The sequence below is a fragment of the Pyrus communis genome, chromosome 12 (assembly GCF_041283825.1).
Source record: "Pyrus communis isolate YQ-2024b chromosome 12, ASM4128382v1, whole genome shotgun sequence".
NCBI lineage: Eukaryota > Viridiplantae > Streptophyta > Magnoliopsida > Rosales > Rosaceae > Pyrus > Pyrus communis.
In genome coordinates this window covers 18,856,486-18,870,494 of record NC_142576.1, presented here as the reverse complement: position 1 = coordinate 18,870,494, position 14,009 = coordinate 18,856,486, and the positions used below count along the sequence as shown (strand labels likewise).

The 14,009-nt window shown below is 37.2% G+C and overlaps 1 protein-coding gene and 1 pseudogene across 2 annotated transcripts; one reads left to right on the top strand and one right to left on the bottom strand.

Annotated features, from left to right (window-relative positions):
• Window positions 1–8,630: 8,630 nt before the first annotated feature.
• Window positions 8,631–10,751, top strand: LOC137744742 (uncharacterized). The gene is made up of 5 exons (XM_068484534.2): window positions 8,631–8,756; window positions 9,372–9,479; window positions 9,564–9,983; window positions 10,076–10,131; window positions 10,230–10,751. Exons 2-5 carry the CDS (start codon window positions 9,422–9,424, stop codon window positions 10,404–10,406), a joined length of 711 nt encoding a protein of 236 aa, XP_068340635.1. The 5' UTR covers window positions 8,631–8,756; window positions 9,372–9,421; the 3' UTR covers window positions 10,407–10,751.
• A 280-nt stretch (window positions 10,752–11,031) lies between these two features.
• LOC137744482 (AP2-like ethylene-responsive transcription factor At2g41710) lies at window positions 11,032–13,951 on the bottom strand (annotated as a pseudogene). The gene is made up of 8 exons (XR_015954112.1): window positions 13,663–13,951; window positions 13,510–13,564; window positions 13,222–13,331; window positions 12,919–12,995; window positions 12,762–12,812; window positions 12,154–12,215; window positions 11,333–11,957; window positions 11,032–11,228 (listed from the first exon to the last, which is right to left on the bottom strand). The product of XR_015954112.1 is annotated as an AP2-like ethylene-responsive transcription factor At2g41710 (transcript).
• Window positions 13,952–14,009: the final 58 nt, after the last annotated feature.

The following is a 14,009-nucleotide window of genomic DNA, read 5'->3' as shown; positions in this document are numbered from 1 at the left end:
ATAACAATACTATTGTTGGAGCACCATCACCCACTTCTGTGTATAGTCCTCATGCTACCCCTAACTCTGCCACTGCCAGATTTCTCTAGTCTCCATATCTACTGGATCCAACTCAGTCCCCATCACCAGAAGACACAAGCTACCCCATTACTGACACTTCACCTCAGTGTACTTCCTCTGCTATCCCTGTGGCTCCTGAGTGTTCCCCAGAATCTTTACAAGTCATTCTTCCTATTCCTCCATTAAACTTACATCCTATGCAAACAAGACCAAAGAGTGGCATTATCAAGAAGAAAGCATTTCTTGCCCTGGTCTCTGAGCCTACAGAAGTGGATTTATCCCAGATTGAACCAGTGTCTTACAAATTTGCTCTGAAATCTCCTGTATGGGTTAAGGCTATGGAGGAGGAAATTGAAGCCTTACATTCCCAGCACACTTGGTCTTTGGTACCCTTACCATCAAATCGAAATCTTGTGGGGTGTAAGTGGGTTTTCAAGATCAAGAGGCATGCCAATGGAACTATCTCAAGATACAAGGCTAGGCTTGTAGCCAAGGGGTTCAATCAAGAGGCAGGGATAGATTATGGTGAAACATTCAGCCCTGTAGTTAAGCCTACTACAGTGAGGCTTGTTCTTACTTTAGCTGCACAGTTTGGTTGGGATTTAAGACAGCTTGATGTCAAAAACGCTTTTCTGCATGGAATCCTGCACGAAGAGGTATACATGGCCCAACCTCCTGGGTTTGTGGATTCTATCTATTCCTCCTCAGTATGCAAACTTCACAAGTCTCTATATGGTCTCAAACAAGCCCCAAGGGCATGGAATGAGAGGTTTACTAATTTTCTGCCTTCTCTGGGGTTTCAAACAACTTATGCAGATACTTCTTTGTTTGTCAAACACACTGAATCTGGGGTTGTCATCCTCCTTCTTTATGTAGATGATATAATCATCACAGGGAGTGCAACAACTTTCATTCCAGCAGTCATTGCTGCATTGGCAACAGAGTTTGATATAAAGGATCTGGGATCACTCCACTACTTTCTTGGCATTCAAATTACAAAAACTGCAGAAGGGTTATTTCTTTCCCAGCACAAGTATGTTAATGATCTATTGACAAGGACAGAGATGCATCTGTTAAAGCCCTGTGCCACTCCTTGCTTGCCTCATCATCAGCTCCTCAAGGATGATGGAACACCATTTGTTAATCCTGCATTATACAGAAGTATCGTGGGTGCTTTACAATATCTCACTTTCACACGCCCTGACATTGCATTTTCTGTGCATCAAGTCTGTCAGTTCATGCATTGCCCTATGGAGTCCCATTACTTGGCTGTCAAACGGATATTACGTTATCTTAAAGGGACTCAACACTATGGTCTTCAATATGTCAAAGGTGAGATGGAGCTGAATACATTTAGTGATGCTGACTGGGTAGGGGATCCCAATGACAGACGCTCCACAACTGGTTTTGTTGCTTTCTTAGGGCATAATCCCATATCGTGGTCATCCAAGAAGCAACAAACAGTTTCTCGATCATCTACTGAAGCAGAATATCGCGCTATTGCTACAACAGCTACTGAGATCGATTGGATAAAGCAGATTCTTGCATTTCTGCAGATTGCCATATCGACTCCTTCAACAATGTTCTGTGATAATCTGTCTGCCATTGCTCTTACCTGCAATCCAGTGATGCATCAAAGAACCAAACATATTGAGATTGATATTCATTTTGTTCGGGAAAGGGTTGCTAAACAGTTACTTCATATGCAGTTTGTTTCGTCTACTGAGCAGTTCGCTGATATTCTGACTAAAGGATTTTCTGCACCATTGTTTCGTGCTCATTGTTGCAATCTCAGCCTTCGTGATCCTCCTCCTGAGCTTGAGGGAGGATGTTAACAATATATAATGAATGGTTAGATAGTGTGCCATGTGTCAATGGATTAGTAGGTTTGTTATAAGGAGGTTAAGGCAGTTATAACAAGTCTTACTGAACAAGCTTGTAGAGTTAGTATATAACAAATGTAGTGAGTGTAATTGAGTAATATTGAAAAAACATTACAATAATACATTTCTCTTTCTCTCTACATTTCTTCCTTATTTCTCTAACACCTTAATAATCTTTCTGCATCAATACATCTTTGCAATATAATATGTTGCTTTACAGTACATAGAAAAGATGCCAGATCTAGTCAAGGTCTTCAAGGTCGTTGGAAAAAACTCAACGCATCCTTTACTTGTTGGAAAAATGCCATCTCTCATGCTTCTGGTAATCTGCGTAGTGGGACAAGTTTAGCGGATCAGGTAACAATATTTTTATTTATTTATATGCATTCCACCCACATCAATATTTTAATTTATTTAATTTCTTATGTTATTTTTATGTAATTTCTTATGTAATTTATATGCATTCCACGCCCATCAATATTTTAATTTATTTATTTGTGTTACACCCGTATTTTTTAATACTATCTTATCCCACATTTTTATAGACACTACAAGCACAAGCATTCTACAATGCAAAGAATCGTAACAAATCATTCAACAAATGGGAATGTTGGCAAATTGTCAAAGATTGCCCTAGATACAAAATTGTGGCAACTGATACAGAAGTTGTCATACACGGTATGGGTCTACACAGTTCGCCAAAAGCAGACACGGCTGAACAAGAAGCCAACACATTTGAAGACACGGAAGGGACACCTGAAGAAGTGCCGGAGACCCAACCGACTTGTCAGTCCCTCAGGCCTCAAGGTAAAAAAGCATCAAAGAAAAAAGGTAGTTCTTCCAAAAATGACTACACTAAATATATGGAGGAACTTGCTCGCCAAGGTGAACTGAACATGGCATGGGAAAAGGCTAGAGATGAGGAAAAAGCTACTGTTATGGCAGCAATAATAGCAGCTACTGAGGCTCGTGATGCGGCGGCTGAGAGACAAAGAGAAATAGTTAATCGAGAGAACGAGATTATTAGAGAAGCACTTCATCGAGAGAATGAGATGCTTAGAGAAGAAAGGATGACTCAAGCAGATCGTGACACTATGAACAAGTCTCTAGTAGGACTGTCTCCGAATTCAAAATATTTTTGGACATCAGAAAAAAGAGATGTCGTGCAAAGGAGGCGTGCAAGAGATGCCGAAACAAGTCAAGGGGGTTCCAGCTACAGAAATCCTAGCAACCAAGATCCTAGCACCACATATCCTAACTCCACAGACTTTGTATAATTTTGTATTTATTTGTTTATGCAATTTCTTAACATTTTTAGAACTTTATTTAATTTCTTATGTAATTTCTTATTTATTTTTAGAACTTTATTTTATTTCTTATGTAATTTTTGTACTTTATTTAAATATTTGAATAAGATTACATAAACTCACCAAATAAACATTTAAAAAAAAACACAAAATAAAATTACATAACCTCACCATATAAACTTAAAAAAAAAAAAAAAAAAAACACACTAAATAAGATTACTTAAAAAACAATACACTTTATTCTTCAACCACAAGCCTTATTTTAATTATCTTCGCCTTCATGCAATCCCCACTGGTGGTCAATCAAGTCATTCTGGCGGGTTGTGTGCTAGTATGGCTCTTGCAATGAAGTGTACCGCTGAATGACCAATTCATTGTAACGTCCATCCAGTTCCAACGGCTCGCGTTGCACGGGATCTTCGGTCCGGTCATGAGCATAGTAGATTTGTGTTCTTGAGTTGTTCATCGGATCCGGCTCCTATTCATCGACGATATCATAATCATACTCGTCTTCAACAATGATGTTGTGGAGAATAATACATGTCATCATGATGGATCGAAGAGCCTCGACATCAAACATTCTAGCTGCAGCCCTGACAATTGCCCAACGAGCTTGCAGGATACCAAAACAACGCTCGACATCCTTTCTACACCCTTCTTAACACTTTGCGAAGTGTTTTTCTTTTTTCACTCTATGGATGTGGCACTGTTTTGACAAATGTTGACCACCTTGGGTAAATATCATCTGCAAGGTAGTATGGTCCCTCGTATTTATTACCATTAACCCAATATGTGCATCTCGGCCTATTTCCTTGTAGTAGTTCGTCAAACACTGGAGATTGGGCAAGGACATTTAGGTCATTTTGAGCTCCTGGAACACCAAAAAAAGCATGCCAAATCCATGTATCAAAAGAAGCCACCGCTTCCAAAATGATGCTTTTGGCTCCTTTTCTGTCGCCATAAGCTCATTGCCACGCACTTGGACAGTTTTTCCATGTCCAGTGCATGCAGTCGATGCTTCCAATCATGCCAAGGAAGCCTCGCATCTCACCCTTCCTCAGAAGCCTCCGCATGTCCCTTGGCGTGGGTTTTCGAAGGTACTCATTGGTGTAAAGGGCTTCAATTGCAGAGCAAAACTGCATCAAGGACTCCAGAACTGTTGTTTTTCCCATCCTTGTGATCTCATCCACTTGATCTGTAGATGCTCCATATGCAAGCATTCACAAGGCAGCCGTAATTTTTTGTTCAGGAAGAAGACCTAGAACATGAAAAGCATCATCTTTTTGCACAAAATATGGATCATGGTTGCAAACAGCACTCATGATTTTATCAAACAAACTTCGTTGCATTCTAAAACAACGTCTAAAAACATGATCAGGGAAAACGCTGTTGGGAATAAAATAATCTTCCAAGAGATATTTACCTCATTTTTCCCTTCTTCTATCGATGTTTGCCGCACGTCTGGGTTTGGCTATCTGACCCACAGTTTCCATGATACGGCGGGAATGTGAGGCCCTCCGCCTTCTATGGTGATCATCCTCATCCTCCTCCATTGCGAAGGCCTCATCTCCACCTCCACCTTCGTCAAGATTGACCAATTCTTCCTATTGTGCCAACAACCTTTTCTGCTGCTCTTGCAACTGTTTATACACTCTCCTTGAAGAAGACATTGTAAGAACTCAAGATTTGAAAACGATAAAGAAGAATTCTGAGCTAAAAAAAAGGATTGAGTTTAGTGTGAGGATGGATGTAGGGATGTAGGGTTTATATGGACAAAAAAAGAGAAGATGAGGTTTTGGACAATGTCACGTGGCACTACGTGATTGGTTGAAAATCTTATCGAAATCTTGGGTAAATTATTGTAAACAGGAAGTGACACGTGGCATGTCAGGATTGGTTGAAAATCTTATCAGAAATCTATCTACAAAATAGTACGTTCGGATAATGACACGTGGCGTGACAAGATTGGTTGAAAATCTTATCGAAATCTTGCCTAAATTATTGTAAATAGGAAGTGACACGTGAATTGTCGGGATTGGTTGAAAATCTTAACGGAAATCTATTCACAAAATAGTACGTTCGGATAATGACACGTGGCGTGACGAGATTGATTAAAAATCCTATCCGAAATTAAAACTATTTTGTTAATTTATTATTTTATAAAAAAATTATTTAATATTTTAAATGGACTGGGTGCCAGCGCATTTTGTAGGGGTGGATATCATTTGTGCCAGTGCATTTTTAGACTGGGTGCCAGCACATTTTTTTCGGGATGGAGATGCTTTGGCCTATTACTGTTCACTGAAGTGGATAAATGAGTTGGGTGCTGGCGCAAAGTCTTTAGGGGTGGAGTTGCTCTTAAAAAACCAAGCAACCCTTAAGAGCGTGATATTCACCTTAAGTGAAATTACAATTATCAACCACAAGAAGCCATACTCAGTCCTCCAGTGGTATTCTGACCGAATTGCATCAAACTACTTAATTAAACATCCTAATGGTCGCAAAGTATTAAGACAAATAGATAGTTTCAAACACTAATTCAAAGTAGACATGCATAATATCATAAACAATTAAATAAAGACTACATAAAAGCATGGATAGAAAATACCTTGTAAAATAAAGTTGAATCGTCAAAAGCTCTCTAAGCCAAGTTTTCTGAAGTAGTGCGTTAAGAACCCTAATGGCTAAATAAGCCTTATTTATAATAGAAAAATCCTTCCTAGAAAATGTCATAAAATGAAACTAGGAAACAAAATAAGTTACGATAAACTAGAAAACATAATCCTACACTAATGTGGAGAATCTGCCCCTTCAAAGATTTCCCACATTCAAGGCCTTAGATACCTTCAAAAACAGGCACATCGTGACTCATTTTTAAGTTTGAGATGTCCTGAACATATTTGCATAAGGGCACATCGCCAAAAGCCACCATCTTGGATGACAAAAAGCCCAAATAAGCCCAAAACGTCACATTGATGACTTTGTGCACTGATCCTTTATTTCCATTGCCATAAATTAAGTGCTTGGCAAAAAAAAATCTAAAACTTTGACACAAATAAGTTGAAAAACTCACAAACGTCCTCCAACTGGAATCACTCCAAAATTCACCCGTTTGATTATTTTTTGCTCAATAAAGACTCAGAAGTCTTACATTGAAAATATAATTCAAACTATCAAAATCTTACCAAAATAATTACCAAAACATTATAATAATAGGGTAAAGTAAAAATTATAAATTCGACTCATCAATTGGCGCATGGAGGTGACGGTGCTCGGTCTACAAAAACTCTTGGGCTGATTAATGAGCTTGGTAACTTGATCTTTGGACCTTGAGGTCTTTTATGGGCTTCCTCTCAAGACTTATCTCAGAATATTACAACTATACATTATTTTAAGGGTTTTTATTTTTTATTTTTAACTTTAATCATTCAAGAAAATTGAAATTTAAAATAAACCTAGTGTTAGATTACATATTGATTATAATCCCTTGATGTACCTTTAATTCAAAATAATTAATGTGCATTTTATTTAATGTCTCCCGTTAAATATTTAAATTTATTAATATACAAATTTTAATTTATTTTTTGACCAAAAAGGAGTTTTTTAATTTATTAATTTTATTTAACATTCTTCAAACTTGAAAGGATTCAATTAATGTAGCTAAATGTTAGTACCAGAAATTTGTGTACCAAAATGTATTATATTGAACTAATGTATTTAAATGTTAGTACCGGTATGTACCGAAATATATGCACCGAAATGTAATGTATTAAATTAATGTACCTAAATGTGACAACCCGTCTCAACGGAAATCAAAGTCCTTGCCTCTAGGGAATTTTTGTAAATTCACGCTTTTAAAATTAATAAAAACGTAAAATTAGGGACGGGTTGTCACATAAATGTGTATACCGGAATGTATGCATCAAAATGTTAGTATCAAAATGTATTATATTGAATTAATGCCTAAATGTTTGTATCGAAATGTATGTATCGAAATGTGTGTACCTAAATGTATGCACATAAATTTATTGTAATGAATTTAATGTACCTAAATGAAGAAGACAAAGTACATTGAAATATATTGTATAACAAAAATTAGTTTATCTAAATGTTTACAATAAAATATAGTAGGATAAATGAAATGAAAATGAAAATTATAATAAAATAAAATTAATACATTAAAAATTAGAAAGAAAAGAGAAATAATTAAAAAAATAAAAATATAATTAATAAATGAGATTATTAATATATCAAGGGATTAAAATTAGATTTTGATCTTACTCATGATTTTAATCTAAAAATCATATTTCTTTATGCATAAAACATAGCAATTAAAGGACCTTTCTACGTACTTTAGGACGGTTTTGTTCTTTTGTTTTGTTTTTTTTTTTTTTTTTTTTCTAATGGAAGCTTCATTAATAGAAAGGAATTAATTGGTCGCAAAGGCAGCAAATATGCAATTAACCTTTTCTTGTTTTGTTTTTGGTCTTTCACTTTTTTTGTTAATGGTAGAGAGGAAACACATGAGAAAATGAGGGATGAAAAAGAGTAAAAACAAATGGATGAAAGAGTGGATGGTGGAGAGATGTAGAAGAAATATAGATAAAATGAAAACTACAAAACCAAAACTAAAATTTATTAAGTTGTTTTCACTCGTTTTTCCTTATGTCTTCCAGCCTCTCCCATCATTCTTCTTCATTCATGTGTGCCACATAAGAGTTAAGACGAACAAACTTTTTGGCAGAAGTAGGCTTTTCATAGTAGTTTGAGTGAGTGTGATACTTATATATAGGAATTAGACAACTTGAGTTTGATACCTATAACACTACTGCTACATTAATATGAGTTCAATAACTGTGATAGTCATACTTTAGATTTGTAGGCCTTTTACATCCCACTGTAGGAACGTGCTTCCTAAAGAAGCTCAATATATTAGTGTCACACTTACTTTTTTCCGACTTATTATAAAAGACCTTAATGACATGATCTAATAGTGCACACTTTGTTAATTCAAAAACTTCATTTAACAGATTTTTAACTTGTAGACCAATTGTAAACGAAGGTAAAAAACATAGAGTTCAATTCTATAGTTTATTATATCATTAAAAAGGAAAGAAGAAATTTTTTTTTAGGGCAAATGAAAAAAAATAAGGTACTAAATTGGAAGGAGAACTATTTTGGACGAAAATTAGACGTAGCGACGATGTCAAAATTTGGAAAGGACGGTAGGGATTCAAAGTGTCTATTATCCGACGGATAAACATGGTTATGTCATTTATGTAGATAGGCTTCCAAATGAGGGGTAACATTGTGAAAGCACACTAAGTTACCGTTGGAACCCCTAACATCTACACTTAGATGGCCAAACCCAAACCCCCTCAATTCCCAAATTTGAAAATCTTCCCGCACCTCTGTAATTCTCATCTGTCTCTCCCTCCGACGCTATTCTACGAAGTCACTTGAAATTCCACTCTCACTTTTTCTTTCAGTTCGTCTGTTTTCACTGGTAATTACTTCCTCGTCTTTCAATTTCCGATTCCTTGTCATTAATTTGGGTTTAATTAGGGTTCAATTAAAACTAATTTAGGGTTTCTGTAATCGTATTGGGTTCGAATTAGGGTTCATTTTATATATGAATTCAGTCGAGTCTTTCTTCATTTATCTATATTTAACTGTTAAAAACCCCCAATGTTGGGGGCGAATGCCTAATCCTGAGTTAGGGAGGATTTTAGGGATTCGGTGGTGATTTGTAGCTGAATTGGCAGTTGAATAGTATGAACAAGGTAACCCAGAATTGTATTTTTGTTTTGGGTCATGGGGGTATGGATTCCTTGTTCTTGGGTGCCTAATTCTTGAGTCTTTTGTAAAAATCTTGTAGATTAATTTCGGGTGATTTTTCATTTTCAAGCCCTAATTTTGATTTCGGGTGATTTTTCATTTTCAAGCCCTACTTTTGGCCATGTTATAATCAGTGGTCATTCTGCACGTTAAGTTGTCTGTGAGAAGGAATATGCTAAACAGGTGTTTCTGCATTGTATCTTTTCTCTTCGGTTCCGTATTCTGAATTATATCTAATGCTTACCTTCCTTTATTTTTCTCTCTTTTCGGATTGTTTCTACAGTTAGCAGAAGATTAAACTGAATTGGCTGCAAAAAAAAAAAAAAAGCGGCAATGGCATCAACACTCGGTGCTTTGTTTCAAGATCAGAATCTGAGTGTTCACTCTAAGGGTAATTATCGAGTCTAGTTATGCTTTTAGTGTCTGAAATTCTTGCTGGGCTGTTTTAGTTTAACCCTTGTAATATGTATGGCAGGAGCTTCTCTTGTGGGGAAGGGTGATGCCTTGAAAACAAAAAAGAAAGGCGGGCTTGGTGGAAGGAAACCGCTTGGTGATTTATCGAATTCAGGGAAGCCTGCTGCTCTGACTCAGGCATCAAAAAAGCAGTCTTCCAAGGTAATCATTTGTGGTGATGCAAGCAATAACAAGGGCTTGTCTAAAGCCTCAGATAAAGTTCAGACCAGTACCAGGAACGCGTTACGTGATATTTCAAACACACGGGCTGCACCGGTGAAGAACAACACAAAGCAGAGGGTAATGCCAAAGCAGCCTGTTTGTCCTGATAATATTGCAGAGGAAGGGTTTCTGCACAATCATCAAGAGTGCATGAAAGCACAGGACATTGATGAGATTCATCAGTTTCGTCAGTTTCTGATGGCACTTGGAGTACATGGCGGTATTACATCTTTTAAAAAATAGTTGAGTTTCTTGAAATTGGTTATTTTCCTGGGCATTTCAACTTATCAGATCATTCATTTTTTTGTTCAGATTCTTCCGAGAAGCTTACATCTTCATGTGCATCTTCACTGCCAAGTAAATCTGAGGTAAGTTTTGCATTTCATTGCCAAGAAGATTACTTTTTTCTGCATTTACTCTTGTTGGGTTCGACTTTTCTTAACCCTCATGTTTTTCTTTGTTTCAGCCCCAGAGTCCCTCGAAGTATATGGATTTGGAAGAGATACCTGAGTATCGAAACCCCTGGCAGTCTGACAACCTTGACTCTCCACCTCCTTGCAAGACTCCAAATTCACCAAATGGCTATACTGATTCCCTTTTGATTTGGGAGGACTGTGACTTCAAGTTGGCGAACACACCATAATTTCCACTGGATCGATTCCCCTTCAATCTAAATGTGACATACTCACATGCGATGGAGCATCAATTCAACTTGAAATTGATGTTAGTCACAGTAGTTCTAGATGGTTTCCTTTTTGTTGATTGAAGATTCTTGGTTTGTTTGTAAGTGAGAATGTGAATGCTCTTCTTCCTTGATGCAAAACTCTGTGGTCCCCATCATGTGATGAACGCTTTGATTCTTTTGTTCAATGCACACTATATAGTAGTTACGACTGACGGGTCGCTAGCTATTGATTAACTAATTGTATCTGGTTGTTTGGTTACGAAAGTAGGAATGAAAAATTTGAATATTGTAGCTTCAATTCAATTCATACCCTCAGAGTCTTGCAAGGATCATATCGATCGTGAATGGTAAGCTTAACTCGATCAGATTACGGTGCAACGGTTTCATACCTTTTCCATTACCATCATTCATTTGAAACCAGAGTGATTCAAATATATGCATTTTTACAAATAACCATGCTTTCTGTACAAATTATTCAAATCAAGAACAAGAAACGCACCCATTCTATGAAACCAGCTTGTCAGCATACAATAAAGTTTTTCATTATAAAAAGATACACCCCATGTAGTACAAACCTCTTCGTTATCAAGGCCACATCAAATGTTTGCGCACTTTTTTCCCTGCGTTTATAGCATGTCATGCGTAGGTAAAACCTTCTGAATAGAGGTTGTCAAGAAACTGTTAACATGCACTTCACCAACTTTTAGAGCAAAAGGAAATGCAACATCATTCTTCGGGCTGAAATAAAGTGAAAGTTGAACTTGTCTCCGTCTTTGTAATCTGCATTACCATATGGAGCAAGCAAAGTATTGGCTTATTATTTCTCATGGAATCAGAACACAAGAAAACAAAAGGAGAGAGATTCTTGAACTGAAAATACCAACTTCAGTCGTACAAGAAATTCCAGAAGGAAGAACATGAGCAAGCGACTTCCAAAGAATGCCATCTACCAAGGGATCGATGGCATTTTAGTTGGTCAGAAGTGTGCAGACAAGAAGGGAGCCAACGGGAACACATCTGTTTGGAGAGACATTCCACCACTCATTCCTAATACAGAACTAAGTCTCTCGTCATGACTTGTGGATTTCTCAACTGCCTTGCCATAATCCATCTTGTGGAAGGTATTTTTGTTTTCATTCTCATCATTATCTGCATTGTTTTCCTCCATTTGTGATGCTTTCTCTTGCAAGTTCTTATAGGCAGCTGACCATGAGAGGATGCTCATGGCAGAGACTCTGGTACCTTTATGCTTTTTACTTACATGAGAGATGCCCAAACGGGGCATCTGGTATGGTTCAGTAGGCTGGATTCCCCATTCTAATGTTTTAAGTTCAACTCCAATATCTCCAACACAACCATTTTTTGTTTCTTCTGACGATTCCATGCCAGTTTCAGCTTGACGAGATCTGTTGGGTCCCCACCACTTGATGTAACTCGTTAGGCCAATCTTTCTTTCAATGCAAAAAGCTCCCAAAAGTTCACTTTCTGTTGCTGGATCAATGCCTGTACCTTTAAGTCATATAAGAGTTAAGACACATGCAAAGTGGCACTGATTCAGGTAGTAATCCAGATGAAAGGAATATAATATATTCGAAAGCCTCCATATGCGACTTTGTTTTGCAGAAGATTCAGATCAAGGAAACAGATTTTTCAGAGCCCTCTTATCCAAAATATGGCTTCAGTTCAGCATCCGTTTAGGACTTACCATAATGTATGCTATTGAAGTACTCAGATCCACCCATATGACACAATGACGGCTCCCAACGACTGTTATGTGTACAAAGAATAAAAATTCAGAACGGAATGAAGAAACACAATATAAATTACTGGCTTTGCACAAATTTGGAGACATTTTTGCCTCTCTAAAAGCTGAAAATCAGCAACACAAAAAATTGATACTGTATTGATGCAATGCACCAGATGGATAGGTTCTCTACGGTTTGTTTGGTTCAAAATGGGGGCTATAAACATTAACAACCAAGAACACGATATGGAAGAAAATACAAATAACAAACATTATTTAAACCACTCGTGGATTGAGTTTTTCTTGTATCACTCAATGAGTTTGAATGATGTATAATTTTCTATGTAGAATTCTTGTGACAAACTATTAAATACAACAAGCTTTTTACTTCTGTCCACAACCCAGTTTGGGATGGTTGACGCCGAAAAAAGAGAAGAAAAAGAAACAAAGCTCAATCTCAAAACTTATAAATGAGCATCCTTTAGGAATAACATAATGTGCCAAGAAGTCCTATGAGAAACGAGTCTAATATATTGGGCATAAAAGTAACATTTAAAGGTAAAGCATACCTAGAAAGCCCACGATATTTAGAAATTCCTCTTGAGAAACCACTGCTTTTTCTGCAGGAGGAGAATTACAATTAGAAATATGCAAAGCTTTCAGATTCAAATATGTACTTTCAAATTTTCTTTTAAAAAAATGTGTACTCAAAATCTATATACACACCTCTGAAGAGATGCAAGGTATTCCTCCCTTGACACCTTCTGGCATTCTGCATCTCTTCAAGATCCCTTGTGTAATAATTGAAGGAAGAGCTAACTTGAACAAATATAATATTTTAGTTGACAACTCGAAAATATTTACTTATTGGCATGAAGAACAGAGATGCTGATTTGAAAAACTTAAGTGTGTTCTCTTACTTACGGTATACTCAACAGTAAAACAAATGCTAACCCAAATACCAAAAAGGGACGAAATTTCAAGTGAATAAAAACAATAAAATGAAATCAGCAAATCAATGGCATTAATCTCACAGGAAAATTGATGAGAGTGCCAGGACCCCAATATTTCAAGGCAGCAAGATCATAAGCTCTAGCTGCAGCCTCTTCATCGTCATAGGCCCCTGTAAATTCCTTACGCTACTCAAGGATTAATAATTAAACCGATAGCTTACACGAGAAATTGCCACTTTCTTGAGTAATCTATGACAAACTGAACCCCCAACTTACCCGAGTAAACTGGAATATATATCGAATCATCATGCGCCAACATTTGCATGCACAATCCAAGAAATCAAATGCTTGTCAGAAATTACACATGTATACAATATTTATCCCAGAGATGAGCCTCATAACGACCTGTCCACCTGTGCCTACATTTTCATACCCAAATTCCCAATCAAATCTAATCAAAATTCCTCTCTTTTTTTTCTCAGCAACCAAACAGAAAGAGAAAGAGGAGCTTACTTACAGAGTGACTCCACGGTAAATGGAGCTGCGTTTTCCAGCAGCACACGGAGGAATTTTGCTGATGCGCTCTTTTGCCGTACATCCTCTCTCTTTCTTCGCTTTCTTCACCCCTCTGTACACCATTAGCTGATCGGTCGCCATCACCTCCTCCGACGCCTCTGCTTCCCCACCGCCACTGCCGCCGCTTTCGGTCTTGGGACCACTCCAGTTTAACCCAAACTAAAACCTTAAAGAGAGAGAAATGGAGAGAGAGATGAGTGCCTGAGTGTGAGTGAGTTGTTTGGGTTTTGTTTGTGTTCGTTTCAGTGAATCACCGTGGAGGGGAAAAGCTACAGTGAGAGAAGATGA

Bases quoted from the DNA above. Each gene is read 5' to 3' on its own strand.
- LOC137744742 (XM_068484534.2), top strand. From the start codon at position 9,422: ATGGCATCAACACTCGGTGCTTTGTTTCAAGATCAGAATCTGAGTGTT. The intron at 9,984-10,075 runs GTATTACATCTT...TTTTTTGTTCAG, and splicing joins GGCACTTGGAGTACATGGCG to ATTCTTCCGAGAAGCTTACA. The intron at 10,132-10,229 runs GTAAGTTTTGCA...TCTTTGTTTCAG, and splicing joins CACTGCCAAGTAAATCTGAG to CCCCAGAGTCCCTCGAAGTA.